This window comes from Ursus maritimus, unplaced genomic scaffold (assembly GCF_017311325.1).
Source record: "Ursus maritimus isolate PB19 unplaced genomic scaffold, ASM1731132v1 scaffold_15, whole genome shotgun sequence".
In the NCBI taxonomy this organism is placed as follows: Eukaryota; Metazoa; Chordata; class Mammalia; order Carnivora; family Ursidae; genus Ursus; species Ursus maritimus.
The window spans coordinates 23,091,489-23,116,707 of NW_024423897.1; the positions used below are offsets into that span (position 1 = coordinate 23,091,489).

General features: G+C 54.1%; 1 protein-coding gene across 2 annotated transcripts in view; it reads right to left on the reverse strand.

The window, feature by feature from the left end:
* Window positions 1-25,219, reverse strand: part of PPARGC1B (PPARG coactivator 1 beta) — a 110,482-nt gene that overhangs the window by 26,957 nt on the left and 58,306 nt on the right. For both annotated transcript variants that reach the window (XM_040630418.1, XM_040630417.1), the window contains exons 2-3: window positions 7,217-7,390; window positions 445-666 (exon numbers count right to left, since the gene is read on the reverse strand). In XM_040630418.1, coding sequence (XP_040486352.1) covers window positions 445-666; window positions 7,217-7,390 — 396 coding nt within the window. The remainder of the gene's footprint in view (window positions 1-444; window positions 667-7,216; window positions 7,391-25,219) is intronic.

Here is a 25,219-nt window from a genome sequence, read left to right on the forward strand (position 1 = left end):
AAAAAAAAAAAAAAAAAAAAAAAGGTGGAAGAGGAAAGTCACAAAACATATCGGTAACCATGGTTACCTCCAGGCAAGGAGAACGCAACTGTGGGATGGGCAAGGAGGTTTTGCTTTTAACCATCCACATTTCCTGCTTGAATTTCTGCGTGTGTAGTTATAACCTTTAGGAAGAGGTTTACATGCAGCTTCAAGGGCTTACCACGTAAGGAAGGTCAATCCGTGAAATCCCAAAGGACCTACGAGTGCGGGAGCAGCCTCTACGGTCAGTCCGGGTAGGAAAGGTGAGGCCCAGAGACGCCTTCCAGGCTGCCCGCCGTTTGTCAGTGAGGCACAGACACCCCTGCAGGGGCCTGGCGCCGGTTCCCCGGCACCCACGACCCGTACAACCAGACACCACAGCCCAGGCCACCGCCATCACGTCAGCTAGGAATCGGTTCTCACCAGTGAGAGCTCGTCCACCTCGGGCGCCGGGGCCTGGGGCCTGTCCAGCGAGGGGCTGGGGCTGGGGGGTGCAGACGAGGGGGCAGGCGAAGCTGAAGCGCACGACGGTGCGTCTCCACCGTCCAGGGCCGGGAAGGCAGCCAGACCCACGTCATCTTCAGGGATGTCGTCCAGGGTCTTGGTGAGCGCTGCCAGGAGGGCCTCATTCTCACTGTCGATGATCTGAAGTGAGGCGCGCGGGTGGCGCAGAGAGGGACACGGTTAGTCAGTACCCTGGGCTCGGCCGTCTTCATGTCTTCGTGGCGGAATGCGCTCCGCACGGGCCGCACGGGCAGCCGCACCACCACCTCCTCGCCAAATCCTCTCCCACCCTTCCCCCCGCCCTCAGATCTCTCAGGATCGCTGGGAGAGCAGATGCCCAAGAAATATGTTATCGACTCCAGGAGTCACAGAAGTGTGCGAGCGGGCAGCGGGTGAGACTGGAAAGAGCCTCGCCCCGGGAGCCCCAGTCCCGGCTCTGCTGCTCACCAGCGTGGGCAAAGGGCTGTCCGGATGAAAGACACCTGCTGTGCCCTTTACCAGGGACAGCGGCTCCACACCACAGCCTCCTGTCCTAACTCCTGGGACACAGCCCTTGAACCCCGATGCCGGGCTCTGCCTCTGGGAAGAGCATCCCACCGCAGCCTCCCAGCCCCGCTGACGCTGCGGCCCAGCAGGCAGCCTACAGACTGGAAGCTTCAGGGCTGCCCGTGACAGTGATAACCACACACTAATAAAATGGCTACCATTTCCCAGTGGGTCCCTCGGCTTCGCTCACCACTCAGGAGAGGTCAGGAGCTTGGGCTCTGGGATCTGGGGCTGCATCTCAGATCCCACACTTACCAACCATGGGTCCTTGGGCTAGTTACTCAGTTTCTCACGTGTCCCATGCAACAACAGTACCTACTTCTTAAGGTTACTGTTGAGGACTAACTTCACCTGACTTAACGTACAGGAAGATGCTTCGAGAACAAATGGTGCTCGGTGCAGAAGTACTCAGGACTACCACTCGCTTTACTACGATGATGCTAGTGGCGGCAGCACTGTCTCCCCCCCCCCCCCCCGCCTGCCCCGCAAACACGCATGTACTGAATGGCTACTCTGTGCCTGGCAAGGTCTGGGCATGGGTCCTACTGTGCGCCAAGACAGGCGCAGCCCCTGCCCCCATGGGGCTCCCTCTCCAGCGGAGAACAGACTTAAACAAGGGAACAAACAAGATCATTTCAGAGAATGAAAGTCTAGGAAGAAAGTAAACAGAAGCTGCTATGGAGAGAATGTGGTGAAGATTTACGGGCTAGTAAGGGCGGTCACGAACGGCTGCTCCGAGCAGCTGGAGCTTCTCCTGAGGCCTGGAAGACAAGAAGGTGCCAGGCGAAGGGGCGGGGGGCAACAGAGACTCCAGGCAGAGGGAAAAACCTAGAGCAAAAAGCCTGGGACCAAGACTGGGGCCAAGGAGAGGAGCAGAAAGGCCTTGTGAATCCTGCCTTGGAGAAGCCTCACAACGACCTCTACGACGGGAGCTCTACTCTAACCTTCACTTCGCAGTTGGGGAAACTGAGGCTCATGGAGGCTGAACAAGGTACCCAGGGTCACAGAGCAAATCCAGGACAGAGGAGGACTTCCACCCAGTCCACCACGGCACAGATGAGCCAAGACTCGAGNACAAAGACCTGTAATGAAGAGGGCCAGCACGTACATGGCCTGCCCCCTCCTCCCATAACAGCCCACTGGTCCCGTGCCCAGAGGCCCTGGAGCGTGGCCACCACACCACTCCCAGGTGAGGCACGGAGCACCTCGCTCAGTAAGCTGCCTACGGGGCCTGTTCTAGCAGGAGGCGCAGCCGTCACGTGACGCCTCCCAGCATGCTCTCCCATCCCAAGTCAGGCCGTTTATCCTTTCTTCAGGAAGTGTTTCTGAAGTACGCATCTCGTGACGGCCTCTTGGCTGCACTCAGTCCGTTCCCGGCCTTACAACCGGAGCAGGAGCTGAGTGACTCGAAGGGGGGACATGGGGCGAAGAGAACAAACGTGTTTGTCATTTTTGGAACAGAGCTAAAATAAAAGAAAGGTCAGAAGAAGGTTTTGGTTGGGCCTGACGGAGGCCCTGGGGAGTGGGGGGGGGCAACGACACACAAGGGCAGATCCGGGCCTGTGGACTCTGGCTCGAGAATGTGATGGGCTCATCTGACTGCTCCCCCTGCCCCCCAACCCCCCGGGCCAGCATCCTCTGAATTCCCAGAGTGGTCCATCCAGCCTGACAGCGAGTGAAATAAGGCCTTGGAAGCAAGGACCCAATGACCACTCTGGGTGCTGACCCCACGGGGCTCTGCCACCACGACTGCCAGCAAGTCGGTTCTCTCTTCTAAGCCTTGCTGGGTTTTGTGTAAAATGGGAAAACACGATCCCCCTCCCCCACCACCACTGACTGCTCAGGAAGGCCAGCTCTGGGTATGACACAAGGGCTCCTCTGCAGGGAGGTCCAAGACTAGCGCAGCGCCTGGGGCAGGTGGCCCCCCGGGCAGATTTGCTGAATGGAAGAACGAAGGCCACCGGGAGAGACTGAGATGAGCATCTCAAAGGAGAGATTCTAGAGGGAAGTTATTCAGAAATGATGTCAGCAGCACTGGACGGAATGAGAGCTCCCTTTCTCACAGGAACCACAGCCAGTGGCCCAGAGATACGATGAATTATCACACACATCAGAGCTGGATCCCTCAGGGATCACGTAATGACCAGGGGTGTTCAACGTGGGCCCCACATGCCACTGCCCCCCCCCCATATCATTCCCCAGCTGTGGCTCTTGTTCTTTCCACACAAGCATCTTTCTGGTTTTTTTTTAAGGGTGGGTAGGGGCAGAGGGAGAGAGAGAATTTAAGCAGGCTCCACACCCAGCGCAGAGCCCGACTCGGGGCTCGATCCCACAACCCCGAGATCACGACCTGAGCTGAAATCAAGAGTCGGACGCTTAACTGACTGCGTCACCCAGGCGCCCCTATACCAACATCTTTAACAGAGCCCTCCCGGCAATAACGCCATTCCTCATTTCCGTGTGAGGAAACCTGCCATTCTTTTCTTGGGGGGGGGGGGGGAGAGAAGGTCCAGGAAACAGACTTGTCAAGGTCACACAGCAAGTCAGGGTGGGGGTAGGATTTGCCGTGTGCCAGGCACCATGCGAAAATGAATACAAAACAGCAAAGACCGCAGGAAGCACCCCACAGGCCGGGCCAAAATGAAATGAGTAGCAGAAGACCTCCGCCCTCTCCTCAGCCCTGCCTGGGCTGCTCCAGCTCGGGAACAGCCAGCGGGGCTGGAGGCCCTGACCCTGCTGGGAAGAGAGGCCAATCTGCCCACGGCGTCCACGGCACCCGGGACAATACATCGCAGGGGCCGCGCCACCCTCTCCTCTTCCCGGGCCCATCGGCCAGGCTCTCCCTGCTCCACTTGGAAGCGGAGTGCAAATTAATGGAGAGTTAATCAGGGAAGGAAGGGATATTAATAGCCTCAGCCCCACCCCAGCCTTCCTGAGCGGCTCTCAAGCCAGAGGAAAAGGAGTCTTCAAGAAATCCCAGGGAAAATGCTTCAGTTTGAAGGCCTAGGAGGGGCCTGGATTCCTGAATGGCATGGAACAGGATTTCTGCTCCGAGGGCCAGAAGAAAACTCAGAAATCCCCCCTGTCCAGGGGGCTCAACTGGGGTCCAGAAAACCCAGGGAACCAGTTTTCTCTCTCTCTTTTTTTTTTTCCGGCAGTGAGTCCACAGATTTCATCAGAGTCTAAAAGGACCTGGTGACCCTCTCCTCAACGGATCAAGAACCACTCATTGAATCCACCACATTCCTTCCTCATTCCCCACATGGGGAAACTGAGGCCCAACTTCAGGGAGCTACTTGCCCAAGACCACACAGCACACTGACAGAACAACCAAATGTCTGCTTCCTCCCCAAAATGCTTAGTAACAGTTGTGGTCCTGTCCCGAGGACTCTGGAAAGCACAGAGACCCGGGGGGCGCCATCCCCGCCCCGGAGGAGTTGTTAACCCAGTTACAGCAGCTTGCCCTCCACGCTCCCAGTCTGTTTCCACAGCAGTGGTGCCATTTGACTGGGGGACACAGCTCTGACCCAGGCAACATGGCCCCAGGGTTCCCACTGGCCAAATGAGAAAACTGAGCGTGTGGCCAAGGCAGAACCCACGGACGCCAGCTTGAGGTTTGTGGAATGGGCCACATCTGGTCCTTGGCAGGAAAGAAAGTATTACCATCAGTTCCTTCACTCAACGCCTGTGATCGAGTCCTTATGACGTGAGAGGGCCCCAGAGACTACTCAAATGCTGTTTGTCCTCAAGGAACTCACCGTCTAAAGGACAGAGAAGACACAGGCGTGCCCGTGCGTGCGCACACACAGATGGGAGCCAGGAGAGGGAGGAACTCACCAGCTGTCGAAGGAGGCGACAGAGAGCTGAGCCTTTAAGGATTTATTCATTTGACAGCTATTTATTAAGGCCTGAGCAAGTGCCAGGCTCTGTGCAGAGCCCGGGGATATAACAGTGCACAATGCCATTGAGGCTCCCACGGTCATGGGGTATATGTGTGTGTGGCAGGGGGGCAGGCGCCGATCACATAATCATAGTCGTAGGGGTGCATCTGTGGGTAAAGGGTGGAACTGGCCTGGGCTTGGGAGGGCAGGTGGGGTGTGCAGACCATGATGGGGGGAGGGGCTGGGTGGGCAGAGGTCGGCCAGGGTCCTACCCGTCTGTGAGGTTCTGCCTTCCTCCCCGGGCCAGGAGCCCTGGGGCCACACAGGCTCACTTGTGCCCAAGACCATTTCATGCGCACAGTGGGATCTCGGCAGGGGCCTGCTGGTGGGTCTGGCCAGTCTGAGGAAGCGGGGACCTGTACAGTTCAGGTGGGGGTGGTTTCCCTGCAGTATCTAAACCTTTCTCGCTCATCAGCTCTCCATGACCTGGAAGCGTTTTCTGGAAGTTAACCCCCTCTGAGGGAGAAAGCAGCATCGCGTAGGTCTCACCCCTATTGCTCAAATAAAGAATGCAGGTCCCTGGACGTAGCCAGAAGCGGAGCCCAGCCCTGCTGCTCTGCGTAGGGTTGGCAGACGGGTGGTGCAGCACTGAGGAGTATGGCTTCCTCAGTTAGAGTCTTCCCCTGATCCTTCCTGACTGTGTGACCTGACACCCGGTTACTTAACCTGAGTTTCACTTTGCTCACCTGTAAAATGGTTATTAACTGTCTTTCTTTAGAGGTTAGAACAGACTTGGGAAAAATCCAGACTCCTTCCCATGGCCCATGAGACCCTGCATAATACCTGGCCCCTGCCTACCTCTCTGACCATCCCCTGGTAAGTTCCTCTGCCACCCGCCGGCTCTTCTGTTCCCCAACACAGCAAGCTTTCCTGCTCCCTGGCTCTGCCCTTACTGCTTGCTCTGCCTGGAAAGCTCTGTCCCCGCTCTCTGAGCTTCACACGGCTCCAACTGAAGCGTGGCCTCCTCAGAGAGGCCCTTCCTAACCACCCAGTCCTTAGACCCCCTTTTCCCACCGGGCACATTTCTTTTGTGCGCATGTCACGATGACCGCGGTTTCTGTGTTAACTGAGCTAGGGTCGGCTTTCTCTCTAGACTGTGGACAGCACAGTGCCTGACACACAGAGGGCGCTTCCATTTCTAGAAGGAGCACTACAGTCCGTTGGGACCATCTGAGACGACGCTCATGGCACACCAGCACGACATCTGACACGCAGCACGTTGTTGTTAAGACGAGATACTGCCAGACAGGCATGGGGAGCGAGGCCTTCTCCCACCAGTCTTTATGGGGGAGCAGACTTCGAGGAAAGAATAATAAATCTGATTGTACCCATCACCCGGCTTCAACACGGCAGATCTTATTTCCCATACTACCCTCCCCCCGACACCCACACCCACACCCGCACCCGCAAATGCATGCAGAGCCGGCTGTGTTTCGAAGCAAATCCCAGACATCATAGTACTCCATACTAGGGAGCTTCTTGCAGGAAATGTCGCCCATCATGGGCCCCCGAGACTGGACGCCGAGCGTGCACGGTGAAAGGCACTGATAGGCAACAGCAGTTCTCGGCACTGCCTCTTTTGAAAGAATCTCTAGACCCCAAATGAAAAATGAAGACAGCTGTACCCGCTCTAAGAGTGGTTAAGAGAATTAAATGAGTTAATAGACATAACAGGGACAGTCCTGCCACGAAGCAGTTGTTTAATACATGTGAGTCATCTCCATTATGGCATCACCGTGGTTACAAAGCCCCAGATCAGGAGGGAGGCCGACTGGGTTTGCATCCAGCTCAGCTACTGACTAGGTGAATTGCCCTAGGCACATGACTTAACTTCCTCAAGCCTCAGTCTCCTCATCTATAAAATGGGTTCATCATCATGCCTGCCTCACAGGGTAGGGATGAAAATTCAGTGAGATAATACAGAGAAGGGTTTTAAACCACCTGGGCCCACAGAGGGGCTCCTTTCTGACCGGGGGGCATAGCAAGAGCAGCTCTTCCCGGCCCTCCCTGTGCAGGGCTGGTAAGAGGCCCGGCAAGAGGGTGAGAACTGCCCAAGATCAAGGGCAGATCCACGATGAGAGGCAGGGTCCCAAGAGCTGTGGGTGGTGATGAGACTTCTTTGCATGAACAAATGCAAAAGCAGGGGGTGTGGGGCAGAGCCAGGCTTTCAGGAGCTGAGTTATCTCGAGACTCAGAGGACATACCTGGAAAAGCTCGGAGTCATCGGGGCTGTACTGGCTGGGTTCAGTCTCGGAGTTCTCCGGGCACCACTGCAGCTCCCCAAAGCAGGTGGCTGAGTCAAAGTCGCTGGCGTCCAGCTGGGAGAGGTCAAGCTCGGGAAAGTCAGCGCAGAGTTGCTCCTCCCCGGACCCCCCACCCTGAGGAGACAGGAAGGAAGAAGGCGAGTCAGAGCTGGGCTTGGCTGGAACCAGGCATGTACCCTTCTTACTTACGGTGCTGCCAGCCTGGACCTCTGGCAGAACCTTGGCCAAGGCCTGATTTTGCCATGTGACCAAGAAATGTCAAGGTAGGCCCCACCCTCTTGCAACGGTTGAATCTACCAAGAGCTAAGCCGGGCCCTGGCAATACAAATCCTACCTGCTGTTCTCTCCTCCTCCTTGGCTCTCCTACACATCCCTCAAAGCCCTTTCTCCATAGCATCTCTTTCTTCTTAGCAGAACCATTGTGTTGAAAACTTCATTAGAAGCTCTAAACAGATATTACATTATTGTCCCCACCTGAAAGGGCATTTCTGGAATGCAATATTAATAATGAAACAAAAACCAGCAATAATAATGGCTGACATTACTGAGGGATGACGATGTTCTAGAGAAATACTCATCCATGTTCTCAGGGATTTTACAGGACTATGCATAATGTCTAAAATGTGGAAGACCACCCATCCGTGGACAATCGGTAAATAAAACTATAATCACCTGAAGCATGGACTACCACGGGGCCTCTGAAAAGAATGAGGTCGTGATACGTGCTCTCCAAGACACATTAAATGGAAATAAAAACTAAATTGTAGATGTAACAGGTAGAATATTATCCCCCATGTGTAAAGAGAAAACTCTATGCAATTCTTTGTGTGTGATAAGACGTATGCAAATGTACAGGAAAGGGTCTACGAGGCTCTCAGCGCACCTGACCACGGCAGGGGGGGGAGGAGGGAGACACCACAGTAACAGCACTCAGTGAACCGGCGTGTTTCACAGTGTGGTCCCAGGACCCACGGTGCCAACACAACCTGGGAACGTGTTAGAAACAATGCAGATTCTCAGGCCAAACTCCAGCCCGACTCATCAGAAGGTGATGGCTTTCTGACCCTGGTCTCCCATAGGTAACAACGACCAACAGAAGGGCTGCCCTGCAGTTTGAGGAACAGCCCGAGCTGGGAGGCTGACCCAGAAACAGCGTACTACAGGCTTTGGGGTCTGGCAGACCTGCATCATAATCCCCACTTGCCAGCTGGGAAATCTGGGGCAAATCTCTCTGAAGCTCAACTGCGTCATCTGTAGAATGGGACGACACCCGCCTCAGAGGTAAGATTAAACAAGGCAATGTTACCGCCTGGCTCGGGAGACGCTCAAACACGGTAGCTAACAGCACTAACAACAAATCAGAAACAATAACAAGAAAAACAACAGTGTTTCACGGTGGGCAGAGAGGGTGGGACGGCCTTAGAGAACAAGAAAAGGCCTACGTGACACTTAATAGAAATAGGTTTTGCACAGGCCTTTTTCTTAATTGTTCCCACTTACCAAGCCTCATAAATTATGAACAAATGTATATTATTAGCTCGACTTGACACAGGAAAAAGGCTTTTATCCAAATTTGGGTCAAACGTCTTAATTGGCGTTTTGCAAGAATCCTGTATCCACGGGCAGCACCAGCGCCAGGTTCTCCAGTGGCGGGTCCCCTTGACTAGGGACCAGGGTGCTCAGCCAGCCTCTGTCTCCGGGGATATCCCTGGGATCGCCCCAGGCCCCGCCCAACACACCGACTACTCCTGCTCACCACCATTCAGCTGCCCTGGCCGCAGGGAATGCTCAGGGGGATTCTCAGCTCCCTTCTCCCCTCTGTCCCATCAGACTGTGGGGATGCGGCCGTCCTGCCTGTTCTAGATGGTCTGTTTCCAGTCTTCGGCTATCGTGAACAAGTCTGCAATGTGCGTGTACAAGTCTTTGTGTGGGCACACATCTTCAGTTCCTTGGGCAGACACCTGGGAGTGGAATGGCTGGGTCATACAGTAAGTGTCTGTGACTTTGTAAAAACTACAAAACTGCTTTCCAGAACTGTCGGACCACAGTGCATGCTTACCGGCTGTACTGAGAGTGCTAACTGTCCCACGCCCTCCCAGCACCTGGTGGTGTCAGGCATTTTAATTTTAGCCAAGCGGGTGAGTGTGTTCCAGCATTTATTAAATGCTAGTACGAGCCAGGCACTGAGACATGTAAGACTCACTTTATTCCCTCACGAGCTGACATCTTGGTAGGGAAGAAAACACACAAATATTTCCTTATAGGTTGTGTTAGTGCTCTGAAGGAAACAGGCCAGGTGCACTGAGGGAGGAGAACAGAGGGAAGGGAAGTCTGTGTTAGTGGGGGGCAGGAAAGGCTTCCTGGAAGAGCTGGCGTCTGAGTTGAGACTTGGAGGAGTCAGGCAGTGGGAGATGTGGGGAGGAACGTTCCAGGCAGAGGGCCCAGCAAGGCAAAGACCCAAGCGTGGGCCAAGTCTAGAGCACGAAGCATTGACCAATGGTCAGTGAGGCTGCAGCTCCGGGAGCGAGGGGGGATGGGGGAAGATGCCTTCAGAGAGGCAGGTGGAGGCCGGATCAGGGAGGGATTGTGAGGGATTTGGGTTTTACTCCAAGGGTGATGGGGGTGGGGCCAGCTTCCTCGAAGCAGGCAGATGGGTTAGGCAGGTGAAGCATCCAGGAGAGGGGCAAGTGGCGGGGCTGGAAGGCACCACTCAGCCATAGCGAAGGCCTGTGGAGCAGGAGGGAGGGCCAAAGCAGAGACACAGAGTGCTGGGCAGCTGGGGTCTCCCTGGTCAGCAAAGCCCCCAGCGAAGAGCTCTCTGGGGAGCTCTTTCCATGTCCCTGATCCCTCTCATCCCAGTAACTCAGAGAAGCCGCATCTGTAGGACTTGCTTCTTGAGGCTCAGGAACCACTTCAAAATCAGAGTCCCAGGATCCCAGACTGGCCAGGAACTAGCAGCCCTGAGAGGTTGTCCAGAGAGTCACTGCAGACAATCTGGGAGTGAGAGGCCCCTTCAAGAAGCAGACAAGAGCTACGGATAGCTTTTATGCTGCCTATAAAATACGTCTGAGCAACGCATGCGTGTGCAAGAAATTGACACGTCACCTCCACGCCTTCATAAACGCAGCTTAAGAATTCCTGGCCCGGATGGACTACCTCCTTCGCTTTGCAGACAGGGAAACTGAGGCCCAAGGAGGATAATGGATTTGCTCAGGGTCATCCAGGGAGTGTCCTTCCCATCAGAGCCATGCCTCCTCCTTTACAAAACACCATAAAATGGCCGTGACCACTGCACTTATCGATTATCCACAGCAGCTCAACATACTCGAAGTGTACCCAGGACATAAAAATAAAGAAACCTCAGCGCGCGCGGCCTTGTCGATTAGGGCTGAGGCCACTCTCTGGCTAAAAACCATTAAGCACCGCATTAATAGTGATTTCTCTGGCCTTCTCCATATTTAGAGAGGCTTTCTGAAGGGGTGCCTTGGGTGACCCAGTTCTCTTTGAAAGGTCTGACTTGAGGCCTTGTTGCTCTGCCCGCCTCCGCAGGCCCCCTGGCGGCGCTGGAGGGCACCACACAGGACTGGCAGCCACCGCCATCCCTGCGCGCTTACCAAACGTCAAGGGCCGCACGAAGGGATTCTTAAAGCCACCGTTGCGGGGCAGGTGTCACTGTCCCCATGTCACTCCTTAGGGAACTCAGAGATCCAGTCCCTTGGATCAGTCTGCCAGGCCTGCTGTAACACAGCACCACAGGCTGGGGGCCTAAAGGACAGCCATGTGCGATCTTCCGGGTCTGGGGGCTGGAGGCTAAGCTCCAGGTGTTGACAGGGGCGGCTCCTTCTGAGGCCACTCTTGCTGCCTTGTGAATGGCCTTCGCCCTGGATGTCTTCCCATCGTCTTGCCTCTGTGGGTGCCTGTCTCTGTGTCCACACTTCCCGTTTTGATAAAGAGACCAGCCATACTGGATTAAGGGTCCATGCTAATAATGACCTCACTTTACCTTGATGACCTCTGTAAAGACCCTGTCTCCAAATCAGGTCACATTCCCAGATGCTGGGGGTCAGGACTCAAAAATATCTTCTTTCAACCCCCAGCACCCAGGGTCCCAGAACAGTGAAGCTGAGATTCAAAGCCAAGTCTCTCTGCTCCCTGCAAAGCCTACGCCATCACCTGGCATCTGCTTCTGAAAGTGGAAAGGAACATTCAGACCATTTATTCCCACTTACCGATGGGAAGGTGGGGGTTTTCGGACAAGGGCTCGGAAAGATCCAAGTTCACGGCTGTGCAGGCACAGGGCTAGGGCCACACACACTGCACTGTGCACTGGCCTCCTGCAGATAGCCCCCTCTGGTCCCCACCATTGATCCATTTACACCCCTGCCATGGGATGCCGCTCTGGTTGCTGAGCCTTCTGAGCCCGTTCCTCCAGCAGCATCACACCGCTGATGGGAAAAGGCTGTGGCTGCCCTAAGCCAGGGAGATAAATGGCCCTAGCAGTGGATTAATGGTGTTTTGTACAGATTCGCGTAAGTGGCTTCATTGGAAGCCTGTGTATCTTGTTGGAAATCGATTCCCTGCTTAAGAAAGAATGCATCTTCAGGAAAAATTGGTGGCTCCACTTTCCTGACTACAATCAGCGAATCGTCAAGCTTAGTCCCTGGCCTAGAGCACACTGTCAGAGTTACTGAGCGGAAGGAAGCAGGAGGGGGAAGAAGGCGGGCTGCAGTGACAGCCTTAATGGGTTTGGGGCCCATCCACACTCACTATGTGTCTTTCACCACGCGCACACTTCACTATGTCACCTGCCCTCTCAGTTCTCACTGCCCTCTCTAGAAGAGAGAACATCCAGCAGACAGACCTTGTGGACCCCTCCTGCTCAAGCATTCGGTACAATTCTGTACTAATCTAGTTCTGAAATCCACATAGGCTTTCGGGAAACATCTAGGTAGAACTTGGCACTTAACTAATAAGTAAATGAATGAATGAATTTACCGAGGGGGAGACAAAGGTGGAGCGGGAAGGACTGTCGTGAAATGGAAAGAGGCCTAGACAAAGGTCTGAGCCCTGCCTTTGCCTTTTTTTTTTTTTTAAGATTTTATTTATTTATTTGGCAGACAGAGAGAGAGCCAGCGACAGAGGGAACACAAGCAGGGGGAGTGGGAGAGGAAGAAGCAGGCTCCCAGCAGGAGCCCGATGCGGGCCTGATCCCAGGACCCTGGGATCATGCCCTGAGCTGAAGGTAGACGCCTAACAACTGAGCCACCCAGGCGCCCCCTCGCCACTAACACTAATCCTTTCAGGACAGTATATAACTTTGGCCGCCTTGGTTTCTACTGACAAAATGGGGATAATAAAAAGAATCCTACCTCACAGGGTTCTTACAAAGATAAAACAACATAGATTGGGACCCTAGCATACACGAGATACCCCGTGAATGGTGGTCACAGATACAACCCCCACAGTAGACTTTCAAGTGACATTCACAGCCATGGTCTCATTGGTCAGCATCCCCACTTGACAGATGGAAAAACGGGGGCTCTCAGAAAGTCAATGCTTGACCTTGTCTTCTGACCCATCCCCTCAGTCCTAAGCCTACTGGCTCTTCCAACCCTGTGTTCTTCAACCTCCGCCAACCCCCTGATCCCAGTGCTATCATCATTCATGGTTTCTGTGGAAGAAATTCCCTTGCCCTGACAGCCAGACTATACTAGCTCTCTCCAGACCTGCCTGGGATGGCGGGGCGCAGGGCCCCCAGCCGGGCCTGACGGACCTCTTGACCACCATCCTGAATACTCTAGTACGGGGGGATAGTGAGGGTGGCATGCTACTGCCAGCTCAGAGCCTCCTCCACTGACAAGAAGCTGTATTTGATGGTCTGAGGCAAGTTTTCCCTTTTAAATTGCAATCAGGATTGCGCAGACCAGCCACGGGATCTGCTGGGGTGGCAGGTACCTGGCAGTCGGGTCACCTTCCCCTCCTTCCTAACCACAGTGGATGCCACTAACTGAACACAACTATACTTCCTGCTGAGCCCCAAGCCTGTGCAACATGGAGCCTTGGCAGCCACTACTGATCAGTGAGAACTGGCTGGTCTAGACCTAGGACTCTGCCCGGCACTTGCCTTTTTAGAAGGAAGTAAGGCAGATGTTCATGAGGTCCCTGCAAAGCCATTTCATTAAGCAGATGTTTCATTCTCCTCCCACCTCTGTTATCTGGCTGGCCTCCCACCCATTCCCCTTCTTAATAATGGTGGCAGCCTACTGATTTTTCTTTGGAAAGCTGCCCCTCCATACCACCCAGACGGCCCAGGTAAGTGCCGTCTGGCTAATTAAAATGCTTCATCCAGTGATCACAACAAGTACTTCACCTGGTTCAGAGGTGGATCAGAGTGAACACCAAACTCTGCTAGAGCACGTAGACAAAGGGGCTGAGCTGGCTGATTTTAATTCTGGAGAGGCTGGCAGCCATCTTTGCCACAACCTGGGAAGAGAGCCTGCCTCAGAATGAAGTGGGCATGGGGACTGCAGAGCCAAGAAGCAGACAGAGAGAGTCCCGATAAAGTAATTCGAACACCTGGACCCAGCTGTGCCTGAAGCCACTCTATTCTCTTTACTCTACAGTCAGATGAGTGAAAACGTTCCCTTTCCAGATTCCATGCCAGTTGGAGTTTCTGTCACCTATCAATGAAAAAGTTATGACTAATTCATCTCTCTTACATTTAAAAAAAAAAAATCGAATCTTCCCACTGTCTTCCAAATTAGTGCAAAACTCCTAAAGAGGCTTTCAGGAGAATAGTAAGAAGAGTAACCGATCTTAGTCCACACAGAAGTACTTACAGCAGCCACTGAAATAAGACTCAGAAGCCACATATACAAAGTAAAGCTCCAGAAGAATAAGTAGAAAAAAAATTTTCTGAAGATTGTATTTATTTATTTATTTTTTTGACAGAGAGAGAGAGAGAGAGCACAAGTAGGGGAAACAGCAGAGACAGTGGGAGAAGCAGGCTCCCCATCGAGCAGAGAGCACCATGTGGGGCTCAATCCCAGGACCCTGAGATCATGACATGAGCCGAAGGCAGACGCTTCACCAACTGAGCCACCCAGAAAATTCTCTAGGCATCCCCGAAAATTGAGGGGTCCCGAGCCTAGCCTAAAAGAACAAACACCCAGAGCTTTGATAAGCCAGGCCATTGAAAGGCTCTGCCACCAAAACACTCAAGGCTAAGCCCCTCAACCCACCCCTCCAGTGCACGCTCAGGGCTTCGTGTAAAGGTGACCCACAGGTCATCAGTTCTGGTGAGAGTGCGCTCTCCAGGCTGGAGAGCAAAATGGGTTCCAGAACTCCAAACTGGGCTACAAGGTCGGGCCAGACCCAGCTCACCAGGAAGGGTGACCAGTTACCGGTGACCTTCAGTAGGCAGGGCAACAGGATGGAGCTCTCCTAACCCGCCAGACACGTTAACCAACACTGTCCATCTCCTCCCGTGACAACAGCGTCCACCGACGCCCACAGTGCCCCAGAGCCGCAGGGGGGACTCTCCAGAGCACCCGCTGGCTGGGCTGCTTGCTTACTGGGGGTCAGCTGTGCTTCCTCCCAAACCCATGTGTTACTATAAACGCTTGATCCAACGGAATGAATCCCCGATCGGGATACAGGCGCCCTGCTGCTGTGCGTGTGGCCCGGGCAGGAGATGAGCTGGGATTTGGGCGCTGGCACCACCAACAGCCCTAGAGCAAAAGACTGGAAATAATGTGCATATCACATGGCTTCGTTATGATGTTTCATAATTTTGCACTTTCCCTGACTTCTTCCTAAGAATTCCCCGCTCCAGTCCCCACCACACCCTGCCACCCCCAGCTACTGTTCCCACTCCCATCAGATAAGATGCCTACTGTAGTTGGCTTGCGGCCTGCATGGAACAGGAAATCAATCCTTACGAAGGCCTACAAACACAGCACAGAAGGGGGGGTGCTGGAAGACTCTGCAGAGAGAACTCTAGAGACTCATCTCTTATTTTGCAGCTAAGGAAACTGAGGCAGAAAGTCTCCTGGGGTGGGTGCTATCAGACTCTGCCATCGCCTTTCTTCCTCCCTGTTGTCTTCCAGCGGCCCCTTATCCAGCAGAGATCTGCAAAGTCTCCTGCAGCTGCGGCCAGGCAAGGTCACCTGGGCTGGAGCGGCTCTTAGATGCTCCGGCAGGTGGCCACGTGGGGCCCCGGTGCCCCTCCCTTGGCAGCTATGCCCCGGCCCCCCTGCGTCCCTGCTGGCACCTGTCAGGCTGCCTTTCAGAAGGCACAGGCTGCCCCCGGGGCCCAGGAAGGTGGTGTGCACTGCATTTTTTATTTTATTTTATTTTATTTTTTTTAAAGATTTTATTTATTTATTCGACAGAGATAGAGACAGCCAGCGAGAGAGGGAACACAAGCAGGGGGAGTGGGAGAGGAAGAAGCAGGCTCCCAGCAGAGGAGCCTGATGTGGGGCTCGATCCCATAACGCCGGGATCACGCCCTGAGCCAAAGGCAGACGCTTAACCGATGTGCCACCCAGGCGCCCCCATGCATTTTTTTTATTTTAAAACAGGAAAAGGCTGAAGTATATCCTGCCCCTTGCGTGAGCGAGGGAGCGAGCGAAGGTGTTTTGGGGACAGCTGATCCGCGCATTGTGCCAGCCTGCAGTTGCAGTCCGTCTTACGCACTTGAGTTCAAGGGCTCCTGAATTCAAAGGAGAGTGGCAGGAAAAGTGCCGGGTCAACTGCAGGGCGCGTGCAGGTATCCGTTGTGAAGCTTCGTGGAGGCAGAGGCGGCTCTGGCTCGTCACCTGCTAGTTGCCGGGCGTCACCTAGCCTCTTGGCATCTCCTGAGACCAGCCTCCTCCAGGGAACTGTTGCAGGGTTTGAGTTTCCAGCCTGGGGCCTCTGCGCTGCCGCTGCCTCCACCTGGACTGCCTCCTCTCCCTTGCACCTTCCCTGGCTGGGCGCTGCTGACCTGGGCGATTAGCGTCTCTCCCAGGTGGGCCTTCCTGACCACCGGAACATCGCCCCGCTGCCATGCCCTCAGGCAGCACTTTCTGTTCCCTGATGTCCTCTCCTCCCCCTTTTATTTTGCAGAATTTAAAAAAATCGTGGTAAAATATAGAGAACATAAAATTAATCTTTGTAGCCATTTTTAAGTGCACAGTGCGGAGCCACTGAGTACGGTGACGCTGTCGTGCGGCCGTCCCCACCAGCCCTCTCCAGAGCTCGTCCCCAGTTTTCACGCACCCACCTCTGCACTGTCTTGCACCCACACCCCTGACTCGAAGCTCCCCGCGAGCAAGGCCTATGTCTGTCTTGGTCCCTGCTGTTTCCCCAGTCCCGAGCGGATACTCAGCACATAGTAGGTGCTCAATAAACAAAATGAGATCGAAGTGGCTGTGCCTTGTGAATTGGGCCTGAAAGTAAGAAGGCCGCATGGGTATTTTTTTCCCATACAGCCCCAAGATGAGGCCAAAATGCCCGGTAGCCTCTGTGACCAGACCATGATTTCAAGTTTTTTTCCAACTTGGTGGGGGCAAAACCGCCAAGAGCTCCTTTTCTTTCCTGGTTCCAGGCCCCTTTTCGAGGTCAAGAATGAAGATATCCGATCACACAAACCACCTGACATGAACACTCACCATTTCAACACATCAGCTCGACCCAGAGCAACATTTTATCAGTCGCTGAAGGGCAAGCACAAAAATAGACTACAGAGAGCAAATGCCACTCTCAGCAGTGGTGGAAAGGCTCTGGCACGCGGCGACCCACGGCCTGGGGACCCTCTGTCACACTCGTACACAGAAATCGCAAGGTGGAATCAGAGCCAGGATTAGGGTGGGGGAAGGGAGGCAACCCCCCTTGGGCACCAAAACACTCCGTAATCAAGACAGATTGTATCTAATGCAACACTCTGAAAAAATTCAAAAATTAATGCAAAAACCCCATGATGAGCAAAACATCAAAATTCTAAATAAAAACAGGCCAGTAGTATGGATTCTTCCTTTCGCTTCCGGCCCCTACGTGACTCTGTATGGCACTCTTCCTGCTCCTTCCTTTAGATAAAGATTCGGCGTGTGCTCTGCATGGACAGGTAGGTGCCGGCTCATTCTTCTTCAACGTTGCATTGAAATACGATTTCTCTTGATAACTGACTTTTTCTGGCATCTCCTTAAATTTTGTGCCTGAGCCCTGCGTCTCCCTCGCCTCACCCTCAGGCCAGCCTGGATGAAACGGTCAGTTACTGTATGTGCGGAGGACCGAAGGGAGATCAGTCACCACCAAGATCAAGTCACTCCGGCCTCCCTTTCCACATCTCTACAAGGGACCCGGGACCCTCTGGTGGCTGTGGAATGATCCCAGGCCTGTCCAGAGTGGTGTGTCAGAAGGAAAGGTGTGCTGTCTGTGAGGAACTGTTGTTATAAACTTTTCTCAAAGGTAGTGAATGGTCCAAGCGAGCGGGAAGCCGCATTCAGTACCGAGGTGAGCTGCGGAACACCTGCCCTATTTATCACGAAAGGAGTGAGGTTTGCTAAATGAATAGACTTTGCTTAAGAAGAGAAAGAGCTGGGGTGTCTGGGTGGCTCAGTCGGTTAAGCGTCTGTCTTCAGCTCAGGTCACGATCCCATGGGCCTGGGATCGAGTTCCACATCAGGCTCCCTGCTCAGCGGGGAGTCTGCTTCTCCCTCTGCCCCTTCCCCCTGCTCATGTACTCGTTCTCTCTCTCTCTCTCAAAAATTAATTAATTAATTAAATAAAATAAAGAAGAGAAAGAGGTAAGGGGAGCCTGGGTGGCACAGTCAGTTAAATTTCAGACTCTTGATTTCGGCTCAGGTCATGATCTCAGGGTTGTAAGATTGAGCCCCACCTCGGGCTCCATGCTGGGTGCAGAGTCTGCTTGGGACGCTCCCTCTCCCCCAACCCTGTGCACGCATGCACGTGTACTCTCTCTTTCTAAAATAAGTAAATACATTTTTTTTTTTTTAAAAAGAGAGAGGAAGAGATTAGAGCAGATTCACGGTTCTCCCTGCAACCAGGACACCCCCCTCCCATCCTGATCCCCTTCCTGAATGGGAAGAAAGGCAGAGGGTTTCAGCTCGCCCTGGGAAACGGGCCCACTCCATACTGCCGACATTTTAATCAAGTTGTGGCAATCCTGAGCTGGCTGGCGCTTTCCTTCCTCGTCCCATTTTGTGGGGGTTTCCTCAAAATGTGAATTTCCTTGTGGGGGGTGTCTGGCACATACCAGCCATCCTCATACGTGAGCTGGATAAACAGCCCCTGGCTTTGGGATGACAGAAAAGTTCTGGAAATAGATGGTAGTGATATTTGTATGACATTGTGAATGTGCTGAATGGCCCTGAACTAGACCCTTAAAAAATGCTCAATTTTATGTGATGTACAGCTTACCACAACAAAATAAAAATAAATATTAAAAAGTCCCAGAGACCTTAAAAAAAAAAGGAGCCGGCGCACTCCATCTGGAGGTATTCGCTGGGGTCCCACAGTGTCCATGTTCTTCGGTTCTATTTCTGTGTCTCTTACCCGGCAGCCAGGCCAGACGCAGACAGCTGGGCCAGGGCTCGGCTGAGAAGCCCTTTTGCCTGTTAGCACCTTTATAAATAACCCACGAGGCAGAAAGGGGGTCCTGGCAGGGGAGTGAAGGTCAGGCAGCCCCTTTGTGGCATTTGAGGAAATGTCACGCGCAACAGGCCAGCAAGGGCCCAGCTCCCATCTCCAGACCGGTGCTGCCCGTGCTGACTGCAACTCTGCCCCCGTGCCAGGGAGCCTCGGGGCGGCACTGCCACCAGCACAGGCAGCGCTAAGGTGGCTGGCTCCCGGGGGTTCCCAGCGGCACCCCTGGGCGGGTGGAGGGGTAGTGGATAGCTGAGGGTCCCCCCCCAGCCTGGCTGAAGTCAGCTCCCCAAGCGCCCAGGCCAGGGCTCGGCCACCGGCACACCAGCCTCAGCTCCTCAGCCAACACACAGGACCCGCTGAGGGAGAGATGACTCAGCAACGCTCAAGCCGCCCAAGCCGCCACCGCCCCTGCTGGGGCTGCTGCACAGCGTGGGAGCGGGAGGGGCCTCACGGCCCATCTGGCCCTGCGGTTCCCACGCTGGGCTCCCTGGGGAACCCCCTGCATCATCTCTCCCACAGCCCACCAGGGCCCTGGGCTTTGAAGTGGGAGAGATTATAAGGGAGTTAATTAATGAGTTTTTTCCATTTTTATTAACTAAAAACCATACGGTGGCAACCAGCACACACCTATTGAACCTGAGTGAATTCCACATTACGAGCTTGGCAAAACGCAAATACATAAAAAGCCAAACTTCTATTTCTTTCTTACATATCAGAAAGATGGTGACATTATACTTTGCACATGAATTCTAGATTCCCCCATACCCACACACTCATACAGACTTATTATTCACACACACTATTTCGTGGGCCACGGAAGGGCTTTCGGAGGTTCATTTGAATCCTCGGCCTAAAAAGCCAGTCCCCAAGTAGGTGGTACTCACCACTCAGAGCACCTGAGGGGCACGTGACAGCCCAGCAAAGGGGCACTCCCCCATTCTGCAGATGAAAACGTAAGGCTCAGGGAGGTAGCAGGACTGTGCTAGGCAGAATGTGAATCCAGACCCAGCTACCGATCTCTCTGCGGCTACACCCTCCTCCCCCCCCCCGCCCCCCGCCCAGGCTGACCACAGCTGTCAGTAACACTGTGGGGGGTGGGGAGCTCTTTTCCCTGCTCTGTGCAAGTTTATCTACTAGACTTTGAAATAACGGGGAGGGGAAAACGTTCTCAAAGCCCTGCTAGTACCTTGGAGATTCTTTCTGGGTTCAGGAAGCCCGGGTTGCAAGCTGCTGGTGTAGACCAACAGAGGAGGGAGCCAAGGCCCCACCCGAGAGGGCAGGGGCTTTTCCCACCACCACCAGGGAGCAGGGGGCAGAGCTGAGACTAGGGTCAGTCACTCACTCTCCTATTTAAAAGCCTTCGCTGACTTCTCACTACCCTGGCCAAACACCCGAAGTACTCACCAGGCTATGAGGCCCAGTGCGGCCTGGCCTGCCCCCTCCCCCACCGTCAGGTGGACTTGCCCACCCTCCCCATGCTACAGACACGGTGGCCACTTTCTCCCTGCAACAAAACCCTCTTGGCTTGGGCTTCCCACCTGGTACACTTCCCCAGGTCCCTGGCCATGCTGCCAGCATTCAGTCTCGGTGAGAGAGGCCTTTCTTTCCCTAACACTCAACTCACCCGGTCACAGTGAAATGTTATCCACAGCACAAACCCAGGGGCTGTCTGTCTCCCCTCCAGAATGTACGCTGCACCAGGGTAAGGGACTGGGCTTGGCCCCTGTCGAATCCCAGTGCCTGGAACAGTGTCTGGCACAGAGTAGGGATGCACTAAACCTCTGTGGGGTGGGTGAGGCAGATGGGGGGTTGGGGTAGAGCCCCCATTTCCCAGGGCAGTTTTGACATCTCTGCTTCATATTATTATGATCCCTGCAAAGTCTCCCTCACACTCACCCCCTGCCTCTCCTGGGGGTGGGGAGGGGGTGGTTTCCTTCCATATCCATTTATTCCCTTATGGAAACTCCTGCCTTTCCTTTTCCAGTGGGTCAGATGATGAGAAACCCAGACCCATGGGCTCCCAGATAAAGCTGGTGGGAAACAGATTCTCTATGGCCCCAGCAGGCCCTCCCCCATCACGTGGTCAGTGAGAGCCAGAGGAGAAGGGCGGCCAAGAAGGCCTGTTTAGCAGACCCCCTCTCCCTCGTGTCCCCGATCCCTGAGGCGCAGTCCCCTCCCAGCCACAGGTGGACCTGCCTTATGCAGAAGGGTGTTCACTGGGAACAGAAAACAGAGTAGCGTCCAGACAAATCCCCCATTTCCATTCCCTTCTTCTGCTGTGTCCCACGAGGTGGTACCATCACAGGCTTTCCGGCCAGGGCAGGGCTGCTTTAGCAAGCACTAATGGTGGAGGAACAGGCCCCTAAACTATGAACTGGAAACCATGTGACAATGCTTGACTATCCCCGAAACCTGATGGGAAATAGGCAGGAAGTGAGGAGCTCTCAAACACAGAACAGTGAGGTCTCTCCGGGAGTTCCCGCCATCCCCGCATTGTCAGGGCCATATGAACCTGCTTTTTCTGTCAGGTGAGCTTTCCCTCACCCCACTGGGATTGGAGGTCTCAGGACTCCTAAGAATCCTTTATGCTGTAAACTAGACCTTCTCCCATCTGATCCTCACAACAAGACAAAAGTTAAGCCATTTTTCCATTGGGGGAAGCAAAAATTCAGAGAGGGGAAATAATTTGCCTAAAGTCACACAGAAAGCTGAAGCCAGGGGCGCCTGGGTGGCTCAGTTGGTTAAGTGTCTGCCTTCGGCTCAGGTCATGATCTCAGGGTCCTGGGATCGAGCCCTCCATTGGGCTCCCTGCTCAGTGGGGAGCCTGCTGCTCCCTCCCCCTCCCCCTACTCATGCTTTGTCTCTCTCTCTCTCTTTCTCTCTCAAATAAATAAATAAAATCTTTAAAAACAAAAACAAGAAAGAAAGCAAGCAAGCTAAAGAGAGAAGCAGGACTCGCAACCCCAAGACGGCTGACTCCTAGTTGAAGCAGTAACAGAGAACACTGACTGGGGGTCACAACCCCAAATTCTCTGCACTACTGGCATGCAATACTTGAATGAGTCCCTCTACTTCTCTGAGCCTCAGTTTCCCTATGTTCCAACACTGGCCAGCATCAGAGACCGTGGTCAGTCAACTGGGGCTTTGGGACGTGCAGGCCCAGCCCATCATGCGCTGGGCATGGTGGGAAAGCCTCGGATGCCCCTTCAGCAGCCGCTAACAAGGGGGAGAGAGGGTACAAACAGTGGTGGCCACTGAGGAATGGAGCTCGTGGTGGCATGTGGTTGCATGGGCATCACAGGAGGGCATGCGCAAGATCTGCGAGCTCCGAACTACGCTATTCAAAGCGTGGTCCGTGGACCAGCAGCATCGGCTTCAGCTGGAGCTTACTAAATTCTGCAGACTGTCATGCTGAATCCAGACCTCCTGAATCAGAACGTGCATGGGAACAAGATCCCCGGATGATTCATAAGCACGTTCAAGGTCGGGATGCAAATATTTTTAAATGACTAGTCAGGTTGTAGCATGTGATCTTGGGCTCAGCACCTCGATCCTTTGAGCCCCAGCATCCCTGTCTGCAGAGGACAGACAGTGACATGCACCCCTCGAGGGACGGCTGTGAGGGTTACGTAAGAACCTGCCCGGTGTCTGCCCAGTGCCCAGCAGGTAACACGCCCGAACTGCTGGTTCCTTTCCTTCCTGGAAGGCCTCTCCTTCCATTCCGAGTCCTGCCTGCACATCTGGGAGACGAGGAAAAGACCCCCACGGGGCAGCAACAGATGGGGCCAGGGTGGGAGCAGAGGGAAAGGAAGACAGAAGAGGAAATAAAGCAGCAAAAAAAGCAAACAGAAAACAAGCAGCAGAGACCATCTGAATCCCCAAGAGGGAGGCGACATGTGAAACCCAGAGACACGGCCGTTTCAGCTCACGTCCTGCACCACCCGGGCTATCAAGCACCGTTAGAAGCCACCAGGCCGGGAGGGACAGAGGAGCAAGAGCCACACACTGTGTCCCCTCGGGCCAACATGTGGAAGCGCCTTTCCAGGTCCGCTGTGCACCGGTCCTGTGGCCAGGGTGGAAACGACGCCAACAGTCACTGGAGCAACCAGACGGAAGCCAGGGGTTCGGGGCGAACCCTGAGAAGGGTCACACTTGACTGGAGGACACAGATCCAGGGACCATGCGGGACCGTGGGGCGCTGAGCTATGTGATTTTTTTTTTTTTTTAAGATTTTATTTATTTGACAGAGACAGCCAGCGAGAGAGAGAACACAAGCAGGGGGAGTGGGAGAGGAAGAAGCAGGCTCCTAGCAGAAGAGCCTGATGTGGGGCTCGATCCCAGAACACTGGGATCACGCCCTGAGCCGAAGGCAGACGCTTAACGACTGCGCCACCCAGATGCCCCTGAGCTATGTGATCTTAGAGGAGTGATGTGACCCCTCTGGGGCTCAGGAAAACAGAGGATGATATTCTTACGACGGTTTAAGGAGAAGGGCTTTGTGGAGCGTCTGGTGCAGAGTAAGTACTCAAAAGACCACGACCATTAGTGAGACTATGGTTACAGAGAGTCCTGAAGCAACTGCTGGCACGGCTGCAGCCTCTCTGGGCTGCTGGTGCTTCCTCAGCACCCAGTCACTGGGTTAAGCCTTCACTGACCCAGTCCACACTGCCATCACTCACACCTCAAAGGCAGCCACTCTACACCCCTCCAAGCCTCTGGACGCGAGCCGCCAGAGCCGTCTTGTCAAGATGCAGATCTGATCCCCCTGCGCTCTGTTTAATACCCAGCCTGCCCCTGATTCCTCCCAGGTGAAGGCCCAAACCCTTCCTGAGGCCTGGAAGGCCCCGTGCGATCTGGCTCCCGCCTACCTGTCCCAGTATTAACCTACCCCTACCTCCACTTTTGGCCTTCTTCTCACCCCAGCGCTTGCCAGAGTCTTCTCCTTCACAGGGTCTCTGCGTGTGCTGTTCTCTCTGCTTGCCACGTCGCCCCCACCCATGGACCTGCTGTGCCCAGTTCTCTCTCCCACCTGTCCTTCACTCTTACTTCCCAGGGGAAGCTTTCCTTGAGCCCCGGAGACCACCTGAGGAGCCCTGCTGCACCCTCTCGCGGCCTTCTCCAGGTCCTGAGCCTGCGAGGGCTTATCACAGTAATTAAGCATTTTTTTGAATGGGCATTTTATTAATGCTCACCGCTATATCCCTGGCACCCGGCACACAGTAAGTGCTTAATAAATCCTTGGTGGTGAATGAATAACCCCATTCTTGGGCAGCCACCTCCCGCCCTCACCCCTCTTACCTCATCCCCTCGGCCTTAACTTTCCACACACATGGAACAAACCCCAAAGCTGCCTGATCTTCAACCTACATCCATGACCCGCTGGCCCGGTGCCAGAGATCCAAACGTTTCTAGATCTGATTTTCTTGAAAGCAGCTTTGGGACATGGCCAGGGGAGGCGCGCGCCGCCGGCCTCGGCAGTAAACGCTGATGAAGCTGTCTGGACCAGCTGAGCTGAGATCAGGAAATGCCAAGATTTAAAAGCATCCGGAACCCATTTATTTCTTGTTGTTCTTGCACTTCCAGGCTATTTTAAGCTTCAGATCGATCTGTTGGCCCTCCTCTTTTCCAATGTCGCTCAGAAACACCCCACATACACCTGGCCCTACCTGTCAGGGCTCCACTGCCGCTGCCCTATATGACACATGACAGCAACAGCCACAAAAAACGGGTGGCTGTTCTTGTTTGTCAGGTGCCTCTGTGAGCCCTAAGTGCTCTCACTGAAAGTCCCTGACACTCTCAAAGGGAAGCGTTATTAGCTCCATTCAAAAGATGGGGACATCGAAACTCAGAGAGGTGAAGAAACTTGCCTGGGGTCACACAGCTGGAAAGTGCCAGACCTGGGATTCAACCCCAGCTCTCCCGAACGCAAAAGTCAGGCTCGGTTCCCCACCACTTGGCAATATTGCTCCCCGCAGGCCTGCACCAAAGCTCCTCGCACACACTGTGAGTTTTCTCATCCTGCCTGTGCCCTCCCAGCCACGTGCAAGGACCACATGGCCCATCGAAGCAAGCTGCCCCCACGTGTACTGCCATGAGAAGATGGCCAAGACGGGCTGCTAAGTGAAAAGGGGAAGTTAACATTCTATGATCCTGTTTGTGCCTTTAATAAAAAATGATGGATGGATGGAAAAATAGATTCATAGTTCACATACTATGAATATATGAACTATAGATTGTCGCTACAAAGACACAAGAGAAATGGGAACAAGGAGTTGGTTGGGGACGGGGAGGTCA